At 40.6% G+C, this 12,297-nt stretch overlaps 1 protein-coding gene across 1 annotated transcript in view; it reads left to right on the plus strand.

Annotated features, from left to right (window-relative positions):
• Positions 1 to 12,297, plus strand: part of LOC103250029 (protein unc-80 homolog) — a 58,272-nt gene that overhangs the window by 290 nt on the left and 45,685 nt on the right. The window contains exons 2-4 of the mRNA XM_021707818.1: positions 767 to 815; positions 3,234 to 3,390; positions 4,633 to 4,934. Coding sequence (XP_021563493.1) covers positions 767 to 815; positions 3,234 to 3,390; positions 4,633 to 4,934 — 508 coding nt within the window. The remainder of the gene's footprint in view (positions 1 to 766; positions 816 to 3,233; positions 3,391 to 4,632; positions 4,935 to 12,297) is intronic.

Consider the following 12,297-nt stretch of genomic DNA (forward strand, 5'->3'; position numbering starts at 1 on the left):
GGGCGACCGGCGGAGTGGCCGTCGTCGAATCGATCTACCCCTTCTCGAGGGGGCGGAGGGCAGAGAGCCCGGGCGAGGGGGCGGGGAGCGAGGAGAGGGCCTTACGGCCGGCCGCGCTCCTGCGTCCAAGTCCCCTCCGTCTCCTGCTGTCCTTCCAGCCCGGTGACCTGTTGTTTTTCCAGCTCCTGTTGGGCGAATATCCGCCGTGCCCACTTGTTAACCATTTTGCCCAGATGCGTCTTCCTGGTTAAAGCCCCCGAGGAGAGGAGAGTGGTTTTTGATCGGGGATTTCCCGCCCCCCCCCGCCAGCGCGCCCCCCCGCGAAAGGCCTGAAACCTATGCAAGTAAACAGAAAAGCTGGTCTTTACTGTTCTTGTTATTTTAGAGATGCCTCAGATTCGAAATTAGATTCCAGAAATCATAGCCCACAAGCCGTGGCTCATTTTTCAGTGTTTTTATTATGGACGGTACACATGAGTCATGAGCCACTTCTGACCATTGGCGATTTAAAATCTGATTAGGTCAAAGTCTTCAGAATAAGAGTGGATACTGAAAATCGTAGAGCCACAATCTCTTTCATGTATGTAATTACACGTGTAAAAGCAAATGTCATCAGCTGTTCAACACCTGCTCCTTAACAAGCTATAAGGAAGCATGGAATCTGAATTTTATAGCGCCATGTCTTAGTCATTTAAAAATATGTCATAAGGATTCTTTACTGATAATTATGCTGATGTTTATTAACAAATATCTCTTGATTTTTCAGTGCATTTTTGAGGCCCAAATTGGGGAAGCAATATGAAGCCTCTTGTGTGGTATGTGATTTTCACCATTTAGTAATTATTTCCATATTCTCTGTGGTCATTTGATCCCAAAGAAAGACTTGGCATCATGTTGGCTGTATATACATATTAATTCACTTGTAGACATTATGAAGCACCTACTGTGTGTCAGACACAATTCTCTGTTCTAGGCTAGACAATGATGAGAACGGAATGTTTGCATTCTAGTGGAAAGGGAACACATTCCAAATAAATAAGTCAATACATAGTAAGCCAGATGGCTATGGAGAAAAAAATAGGGGGAAGAAACAGATTAGGAAGCACTATTTTATGAACGGTGGGTAGATAAGACTTCCCTACGCATGAGACCCTTGGATAAAGACAGGAAGAAAGGTAGGGAAGGATAGCCAGAGGGAGGAGCAGAGGGAACAGCAAGTTAAGGGACCTTAGCACCTACTAGGGAGTAAGTGGAAGGATGAGGAGGGAATGAGAAGCCGAAGAGAGGGCAGAGAGATAACAGAGAACTGGGTCGTGGAGGGTTTGGGGGAACAAGTGCAAAAAGTCAAATCCTTAATCAACAAAATTGAGACTATTATGTAGTTGAAGTTCATATGATGACTGTCTAGAACTACTTGAACAAAATAATATGCAATTCTATGCTTTTATGTCTTGCATATGTTCTGCAATTCTGAAAATGAACTATATAGCATTATTATAAAAATAACGCTGCTAATATGAAAATAAAGTGCATTTCTCCTGAGGTTTTAGAGAATCCTATATCCCTCCAAAGTCTCGTTTTACAAATTGGGAAAATAAGACATGAAATCCTGAAACAGAACTGAAACGGACTTTTCACAGCCTTCATTCCTATTTGGAACTGAACTTGAAGATCTTTACGTTGCATATATCATAACCTAAAAGAAGAAATCCACCCATTTGGGTATTGCCATGTGTATTTACAAATAGCTATATGGAGTTGAGCTTTGGGTAAGGAGATCTGACATGTGTTAGAGCCACAAACTGTGATGGACGCCAATGGAAAGTAAAATACAGACACCCACTCAAGAAGAAATGTGTTTTGTTACAGTTCCTGTCCTTCATTCAATGTTGTCACAATTTTTTAAATATAGCTCTTTATATAAGGACCTTTTAATGGAATTTGTTGTTGAACTTAGCCCATTAGAGTAATCTGACACTAAAATTCTCAAAGCCTTCCTTAAATCACGCTGACAATTAAATATAAGCTTGAAGTATTCCTGACTTTTCTCTGTTGTTAGCAAAGATATGTCTGACATTTTTAATGTAGCACAGTGTGTCAAATAGCTAAGTTACACTTATGGATAGATAGATAGCTAGGGATAGAGATATACACATAGAGATATTAATCTAGAAAAAAATGACAAAACCTAAAAAAAGTTAAAAAGTTATATTAGTAACATTTAAAAAGAAAATGACATTAACTATCCAGAACTCCTGAGACTACAAAATGTATAACTCTTCCTCTACAATGTATCTATTAAACTGCATAAATTCTTGAAAATATTTTAATGTGTTACAGTCTTAATTACTTAATGCATAATTGGATAACTGGGGATTAAGAAATTTAAAAGTATGTGTATCTACCTCACCAACATATTTAAAGGTTTTTATTTTGTTTTTTAAAAGAAAACAAAAGATTGTATCTCTGATTATGTTCTTTACCAAAACCTCAGCATGTCTTCCATTATAAAGGTGAATGGTTTTTTTTTTAATCAAAAGGAGAAAGTTTTCTTCTGAGAATCTCTGTAGTAAGTCATGTCTTTTTCACAGGTATCTTAATAATTCCAGTAATTACAGTTTGAACATTTGGAATGTATATTATTATCCTTCTATAGGACATTTACACGATTTTCTTCACCACAAGTACCAATCATGTTCTTCCAAGTCAAATGTTTACTAAATACATTTTAATATTTAGTAGCTGCTCTTTCCCTAATATCTAATAGTGATATCCCCTTCTTCTTTCAAAAATAAAATGAAACAAGCAAATCAAAATTGACATGAATTCTGTCCCTCAAGACATTTTTACAAAAGACATTTTATTTTAGCCTGTAGAGATGACAACCTCTTTGGATGACTCAGCAATATTTTACAAACTATTATGTTCCCAAATCTCATGAGGTTAGGTATGCTGTTCCTCTGTTCAAGGAAACTTATTTTGATGGAAATAAAAATTACTTCATAATTCAAGCCATTTGCTTTGCACCCAAAGCCTGTAAATGGGTAAATAATAGAAAATTATCACTGACCCATTGTATGGCAATATATGCAATGAAATGCCTTGTGAGTTCACCCTAAAGAGTTGAACCTAGTGATTTGCATCTTTTAAGGCTACAGCACCTGAATCTCCATGATTTCACCAATCAGAATCTTATTATACAGGCTTTTGGGATTTTGTTTTTGTCTCTACAGTCCTTTGAGCGAGTACTGGTAGAAAATAAGCTGCATGGCCTCTCTCCAGCTCTGTCTGAAGCCATCCAGAGCATTTCCAGATGGGAGCTGGTGCAAGCCGCTTTGCCTCATGTCCTCCACTGCACTGCAACCCTGCTGTCGAACAGAAACAAGCTAGGTTGGTGCCCCTACCGTACCTCTCTATTGCATGACATTGCCCTTGGTGTTCCACCCTGATAATACTAACATGCATGGAAGGGTGACTATTGTCTCAAGCGCTGTGCATACATCCCCTCATTTTATTCTCATAAATTCTTTCTCACATTTGTTCTGCCACTATTTTCATTTTACCGATAAGGCAGCAAGCTACCTTGTTTTTAATTTTTTAATTTCACAGGTAATATTTGAATATATTCTCTTCTTAAATATTAAACTGTTGCAGATAAGCTAAAGATTTACTTGCCAAAGATGAGTCCCAGCCAATGCTGACTTTTTGCTTTCAATTCCCAAAGCAACCACTTTCAAGAATTTGGTGTATTTCCTTCATGTAGTACCATGTTTGTATGTGTGCCTATGTGCATATAAAGATTATCCTGTTAGATTATTTTGAAAATTGCCTGTCTCATCTGATCATACGACCTAGTCATCTACTCTGTGTTGGTGTACATGCTCTTCTTTCTATTTCCTCTCCTCGTTTGGGTCTCTGTTGAAATGTTACCTCTGTAGAGGGACCTTTTCAGGTCACAGCACCAAGAATAGAATAGTTGTTATCTTCAGAGCCTATATTTTTAACCACATCGCTTCCTCTTTGGAAATATGTTTGGGTATCTGACTGAAGAGATGTGATTCATGCAGTGTCTGCTCCCATGACAGAGCCTCATCATGCAGAGGTTGCAGCCAGTAGTAGGGAAGCCCAAAAACCTAAAATGAGCCCTGCTAGCAGTGGTTGTAAGAACTACAGAGGCCAGGCTTGGTGGCTCAACCTGTAATCCCAGCACTTTGGGAGGCCAAGTTGAGTGGATTGCCTGAGACCACATGTTCAAGACCATCCTGAGCAACTTGGCGAGACCTTGTCTCTACAATAAATCAAAAATAATTAGCTGGGTGTGGTAGTACACGCCTGTGGTTCCAGGTACCTGGAAAGCTGAGGCGGAAGGATCGCTGGAGCCCAGCAGGTCAAGGCTGCGGTGGCCGTAAGCATGCCACTGCATTCCAGTCTGGGCGACAGAGTGAGACTCCAACTCAAAAAAAAAAAAAGAAAGAAAAGAAAAGAAAAAGAAGAAGTGCAGAGAGATGCTAGTGTGCCCTGGGTGACAGAGGCACAGAGCAAGTAGCAACGTTCTTCCCAGACCCAGTGTTGCCATCTGTCTCTCTGGTCACAGAGTTTGCCTTAACCTGGCTGCGTGGTTGTCTCATGCAGGCCACCAAGATAAACTGGGTGTCGCCGAGACCAAGCTCCTTCACACTTTGCACTGGATGCTCCTGGAGGCCCCCCAGGACTGCAACAGCGAGAGGTTTGGGGGCACAGACCGAGGCTCTAGCTGGGGTGGCAGCAGCAGCGCCTTCATTCACCAGGTTGAAAACCAGGGCTCTCCGGGGCAGCCTTGTCACAGCAGCCCCAATGATGAAGAAGAGAACAGCCGAAGGAAGATCTTCCAGAACTCCATGGCCACCGTGGAGCTCTTTGTGTTTCTATTTGCTCCTCTGGTGCATAGGATCAAGGTAAGCAGAAAGCTAGTTTTCAGACTGGGATGGGAATGCAGCGAGGGTGGGCTTCTAGTGGTTTTTCCGAATGTGATTTCCATGTTCTTTGTATGATCTTATAGCAAGCCAAAGCATGGAAACCCTTCTTTCTTTCTTTCTTTCTTTTTTTTTTTGAGTTGGAGTCTCACTCCCTCACCCAGACTGTAGTGCAGTGGCACACTCACAGCCACCCCAGCGTTGACCTGCTGGACTCAGGCGATCCCTCCACCTCAGTTTTCCAAGCAGCTGGAACTACAGGCACATGCTACCACACCTGGCTAATTTTTTCTTTTTGATTTTATTGTAGAGATGAGGTCTTACCATGTTGCCCAGGCTGGTCTTCAACCCATGGGCTCAGGCAGTCCTCTCGCCTTGGTCTCCCAAAGTGTTGGGATTACAGGCTTGAGCCCCTGTGAAAACTTTATTTCTGTATTAAACTACTAAATGTCACTTCAAAAATACAAATCTCCACAGAGTCTTCACCTACTTAAAAATCTTCAGTGGTCCTGCCTCTGCCTCTAGATAATCCCCCAACATATTAAACATGGAATATAAAGTTGAGCGTGAGGTGGGGCTTAAGTAAGTGCCTTCCTTGATTTTTCGACTGTTAGTTTCTATTGGCCACCTCATGACCCAGCCTTGGGAGTCCTAGGAACCATTCCCTGAGATGCCTTTGCTGTTTGTTCCACCCTCCTCTTCCTCCTATCTTCATCTGATGGCTTCATTCTCCAACTTTAATGTCATCATTAACATGAAGCTTTTTCTTAGACCTTCCCCATCCAGACTTAGTTGCTCTCTCTTCTATACAATACTGCCTCTCTTATTCATTTTTTACATGCTTATGGACTTTATGACAGTTGGGCAAAGCCTAAGAATTGCTTTCTAAAGTATTTTTAAATGCATCAAGTACAAAAAGTGGAATTACATGAAAACTGGTTGTCTTAAAATTCAGTTATATCCATTTGCCCCTTAGACATGGAAAAAACTATATAATTGGAAATCACTATGCTGCCACTTTCTGGCTGTGTGATCTTGGTGATATTATTTAACCTCTCAAATTCTCAATTGCATAAAATTGTGGATAGCACTAACACATACTGCAGTTCCAACACATAGAAAGAAATCAAGAACTATGTACTACTTCTGTGAAAGAACAAACTACCATTCCACCTAAGTGCCAAGATAAGAGATAAGAGGAAATTAAGATATTCAACTCTTCTTCAATGGAATAATATGACCCTAATAAATAGATGTCGAAGTTAGCAATATATGTGTGTATAAAAACAGCTGTGACCATTAACAATTGCCATAAAAGGGCAAGGAGATAGAGAAGGGGGTGGATAGAAAACACAGAAGTTCTTCCAAATATCCTACAGCCCATGGGATGGCATCCCACAACAAAAAAGCCAACAGTGCCAAGGCTGGAGAACTCTGATCCAGAAATTATGTTACCCAACAACACTGAATAAAGCAAATACTTCTCACTAGACTAGTGAGTATTTGAACCCATTTTAGTTTTCTAAAAAATTCACTTTCTGCTGGCTCTGTCCATTGCCAGTAGGAGTAGACGAGAAATTACCTATCAAATTCCCCACATGCAACATACACACTGGCTACATTGTGCATCAAACACACAAAAATGGTAAAAAGTTGTTAAATCCAATTAAATTGCTGTTTTAAAAGCTTTAACTTTCTATTTCTAAAAGTCGCTTATAGAAGTCATACTTCACAGAAAGCATTGTTTTAACAGTCCAACTGGCTTGTGGGCCCTGAAGGACCTGTCCCTGCCATCTCCTGGGCTTCGTCTCTCTCCATCTCAGTAGCCTGTCTCTTGTTTACTAACCACCTTTAGGCTTGCCATGGGCTCATCCTCGAACTCGATAAGCGCCTTCTTGTTCGCAGGTCCTTGCCCTGTTTTTTTCTTCTACTTGAAACATTTACCCCCACCCTCTATCCTCTGTCGTCCTCACAAGGCCATGTACTTCTCATCAGTTTATTCACAATTCAAAGGCCAACACATCAGAAAGTTCTTCCCTGGCTACTTTAGTGCCACAAGCACTCAGCCTAATTTTTTTTCCTTCTTAGTACTTATCAATCCTGGAATTATTTTATGTTTTGGCCTACATGTTTGTTGCCCATCACCCCACTAGAACAGAGGTCCTTGAGTGAAGGGACGCTGCCTGTCCAGGTGACAACTGTATCACTAGTGTCAAGAATAGTGTCTGGAAAATGTGACGTTATCAATAATGTTTACTGATTGACTCACACTGAGTGGACCCATTATTATCAGAAGCTGATCCAAGTACCAGAAGCAGCAATTATAGGTAGGTACATAGTCTTTAAAATGGACAGGACACGATAGAAGTATGTTAATAGATATCATCTAGAAAAATGCAGAAATATAGGACTGTCTGGAGTGGTTGTAATTTTATTTGGAAGACATGACTGAGGGTTCAGATTTTAGAAACAGATGAGTCTGCATTTGAATCCAAGGTCTGCTGCTTCCACCTGTAGGATGTTGAGGTATTAATTTCTTTAAGCTTCAGTTTTCTCAGATATAAATTGGACCTAATGATACATTTATTGGGCATTGCAAAAATTAAACGAGTTATAGTATTCAATATGTCACAAAGAAAGGCATTAACAAATGTTAGTTTTTAGTGTTAGCATGTTATTGCTACTGGTATTATATATTATGAGTAGAAAGGAAGCAAGATCCTCTTCTAGGAAAGACACTTCAGAAAGTTGGCAAAGTACCCTCAAGTTTAAGACCCTCAAGTTTTACCTGTGATTTGGAATGGAGAATTTATAAAGAAGTAAAACAACTTATACAGAATATTGCACAGTGATTTATATATCATAAACAATCTGTATGAACTATATTGCTAGCATTATTATTGCTTTATCATTTTGTCATTGCTGTGAAAGAAGTGTTGTCCTAGATGCTACAGATAATAAAAAGTAATTTCTGCATAAGGACTTTTTCATTTGAGGGAAATATTTGGTTTATTCAATATTGTTGGGGAGCATGCAATCTCTAGATCAGGGTTCCCCAGTCTTGGCACTGTTAGCTCTTTTGGCTTTTTTGTTGTGGGATGCCACCACATGCACTGTAGGATATTTGGTATCTTCTATCCACCAGTAACATCTCCTTGCCCCTGAGTTGTGACAACCACAAATGACTTCCAGTGTTGCCAGATGTCCCTAGGTGGGTGGGTGGAAGCGAATCCGCCCTAAGTGAGAACTGTTGTCATATATCTTTCATAGGCCTGAAGGTTATCAGGCCGTCTTGGGGTCTGTTTTCTTTCCCAGTCCATCCTCTACCTCTGGAAATCACCTCTCACCAGCACCATTAATGCCCTTCCCCTCCCCCCCGCATCCTTTGCAGTTGCTTTTCAAGACTCCAACCCCAGATCAATACGAAAATCCACCGTTTGCATCTCTACCCCAGAGATCTTCATACTGCTGAGGAACCCACATGACTTTCTAGACTAGTGCTTATAGAATGCTGTGGTCTCCAAACCCAGTGGGCTGACCCACTTTTCCTTCTTCCCCTTGACTTTACTCTCTAGATTTCCCATTTGGCACCGTGCAGTGGATTGAGGCTCATTTAAGATGTGCTGCTGTAGGAGGCATGGGAGGCCAATGTTCACTCAAGGCAGGGCCCATCCCTTCCCAACCTCACCTCCCATTTACTCCTTAGCCTCTTACACTTGCTTCTGCTGGCCTCTATTATGTGAAAGTTTTCACATGTCATTTCTCATTTGTACAACCACCCACAGGGATGTGGGTTTCTTTGTCTCTGCTTTACCAAAGAGAAAACTGAGATCCAGAGGTAATAACAGTCAAGAACCAAGGTGAGCTTCAAACCCAAGCCCATCTGATTGTCTACAAAACGGCGCTGTTTCTTAGGTTTCTGTGCCGGAAATTTTCTTCTCTAAGGTTGTGAATAACTTCTGATTTGTTGAACCCGATCTCTATTTGCAATCTCCATTAGATCTCAGCTACATTGGAAACTACCATCATGCCTTCTTGAAACTTTCTGTTCTCCAAATGACACCATACTCCGCTGATCTTCCTGCATCTCTGACTATTTCTGTTCTCTCTCTTTCAAGCCTGTCCCTTTAGTATTGGGTCTCCCCACAGGTGCATCCTGGACACTTTGCTCTTCTCACTCTATCTTTTCCTAGGGAGGCCTTCTGGCTTCATTTACCATTTGTGTCTGGCATGCTGAGCTCCCCTAATTCTACAGCTCGAAACCAGACTCCTCTCTTGGCCTCTAGACCAAATTGTCAAATGACTTCTCCAAATAGATAATCCATGGGCATCTCTAACTTCACTCAGGGTAAGCTCTAGTCCCTAGATTATTTCAGATAATAGACCCATTCACACAAACTCAAACTACCTTTGATGACTTCCTCATCCTTATACATTCCACTAATCACAGGCCTACCCATTTTGTCTCATAAATATTTCTCGGATTTATCTCATCTTCTTCATCACTGTTTACTGCCTTAACCCAAACTTTTATCACCTCATACTTGGACCACTTTCTAACTGGATTTAGAGTCTCCTGGCTTGTCTCATGAAATCCAACCTCTACACTAAAATTTCTAAAATGTAGACTTGACCACATCACCAACATGTTTACAGTAATTTGTTGAGGTAGTAAAAGTCCAGCTCCTTAGTCTGGTACACTAGGCTTGCTTTTTTTTTTTTTTTTGAGTTGGAGTCTCACTCTGTCGCCCAGACTGGAGTGCAGTGGCCGCTCCTGGCTACCGCAGCCTCGACCTGCTGGGCTCCGGTGATCCTTCCACCTCCCCACAGGCAGGGCCCATCCCTTCCGGGTACTTTTCCAAGTAGCCGGAATTATAGGTATGCGCTACTACGCCCGGCTGATTTTTGATTTTTTGTAGAGATGAGGTCTCGCTGCTCAGGCGGGTCTCGAACCACGGGCTCAGGCAATCCACTCACCTCGGCCTCCCAAAGGCACGGGATTACAGGCTGAGCCACTGAGCCCGGCTTACACTGGGCTTTCTAAGACCTGTCTGATTGTACCTGTCTGTCAGCTACAGATTCTTGGAGTCTCCCTAAAAACATAACATGCTTTTTATCAGGCCTTGTTTCAGGCTGGTCTTGCTGCCTGAAATGCTTTTGTACCCCACTCCTCTGCCTAGAAAACTCCTGCTTCTGCTTTAGGACTTCATTTGAGATTTATCATATTCCAGGCACATTTTTATTGTTATACTTAGTCTGTTTACTATCCTTATGTGGCTCTCTTTCCCACTAGATTCTGAATGATCTTTGCATGGGAATTATTATTGCAGTTATGGTAGCTAACATAGTATCTGTGTTTAGTAGGCATTTTATGAATATTTAGTGAATGATATGGTTAACTAATTAGCAAGTGAATCTAAGTGGAACTCTTTTGTAAGACATTATGATTTAATGCATATTTTATGTGCTTTTACTTATAATTAACTCACATAGTTCATATAAAATCAATGATCGAAAATTTCTGTCTGATATAGTCTTAATTTTAGGCCATATTTAATTTTTTCATTGAAAAATAATAAAACTTTGTTAAACTAAGGAAGTATCTTTAAATGTGGTGTCCATATTTTTCATGACTTTGTCATATCCACTTGTTTATTTGACAAATACTTGTTGAGAGCCTGCTATATGGTAGGTGCTATTCAAAGTGCTACAGAAGCCACAGGAACTAAAACAAAAATGTAAGCCCTCAGGAAATTTTAACAAAATTCATATGTGTGAGGTAAAAACTTTAAAATGGAATTTAAACTAATTGTTGATTTTTAAAAAAGAAGGGAGAATTCATGTTGTTAATGGTGTAGCTGCCATTATCTGAAGATGCATATGCATGTAATTAAGGAATTGAAGGTATTTAGAGAACAGTAAAATAGCTACTGTGATCATAAGATAATGAACAGATGTTTTTGGATTTTTTCCTTTGGCATTATCTTATTCTCAATGCTTTGAAGAATGAATACATACAGAGAAAAGATTTATGTATTCTTTTTGATGTCATGTAAAGATGCATTTCAAAATTTAGAAAACAATAATAACAGTTGTTTAATTAATCTGTCTAACCTACTACTAAATACCTTTAGAATTGCTTCATAGCATCATGGAAACAGACTCTCAGTGAAAGCAAGAAAAGCTTCTTAAATGCAAGGATATAGATTCTATTTAATACCAGTGCTTAGACCTTCTTGTTTTTCTAGGACCTTCCTGAGGTTGAGCAATTTATACACTAAAAAGGTTTGTTTTGACTCACGATTCTATATGATGATGGTATGTTGGGAGCCGGCCACAGAGGCCCACTGAGCATTAGGGATCAGGAAGGGCCGTTGACCCCGGGACCACTAGGATGTGTTCTGGAGCTATTGACCCCATTTCCTCCCCCTTTCTACTCAGCACTAACTAGATTAAGCTCCTGTGAGCTCAAAACATAACTCTGAGACTGGGATGAACACAAGCTAACTTTAGAAGCTCATTGCTCCCATTCTTCTGCAAACTGCAGTTTTGGATTTCACACAACTTATAATTCAAACTCGGGTCACATCTAAGAGCCTTAGTATTGGTCACAGACTTCTGAGTCATGATCTTAGGATTTATTGAAGGTGTAAATTGTAGAATATAGTTGTAGAAGACAGCCATTTTGTTGAAAGAATGTGGCTGGGTTACTTGCAGGTAACCCACTGTGAACTTTGGACTGGGCCACATTCCAAACATTCTGGGATGGGCCACTTTCGTTTGTAAAGTAAATACTTAAGCTTCTATAGAATTGTCTAACTTGGCATAAATCAATCAGCTTAGGATGAAAAAGGTTTATAGAATATGTCAGTCACGGATTAGGTTATCCTTTGTTATGGGATTTTAAGATTATCATATGAAAAGGGTTTAAAGGCAATAATTGATTAAGTTTTCATGGATTAAGTTTTCTGGTGGGTGGGAGACGCCCCCTCCCACATCTGACTTTGTGTATAAAAGACCCATTGTAATTCCCAATAACACACATCGCTTCTGCGCTAGACCAGAGTCCAGTCTTTCTTTCTCTCTTTCTCTCTTCCTTCTTCCCCCCAATCACTGATGCCGTCTCCACCTTTGGGGTACCCTGAACCCGGCTGGAGCTGGTCTCCAGCAGACATGTATCACGGGAGATGATTTAATGCGTTTTACCAAAGATGCAAAAGATCAGGGCTGAGGTGTTTTTGAGCACCGGAACCATTTTGAGAGGTGCCTGTCCATGCCACAGGGTGCTGCTCACCATGAAGACACAAACTGTGGATGCAGACAGCCTAGATCAAGTTCAAAGGGT

The sequence above is a fragment of the Carlito syrichta genome, unplaced genomic scaffold, assembly GCF_000164805.1.
Source record: "Carlito syrichta isolate Samal-C Ts95f unplaced genomic scaffold, Tarsius_syrichta-2.0.1 Scaffold126439, whole genome shotgun sequence".
NCBI classification, from domain to species: Eukaryota; Metazoa; Chordata; class Mammalia; order Primates; family Tarsiidae; genus Carlito; species Carlito syrichta.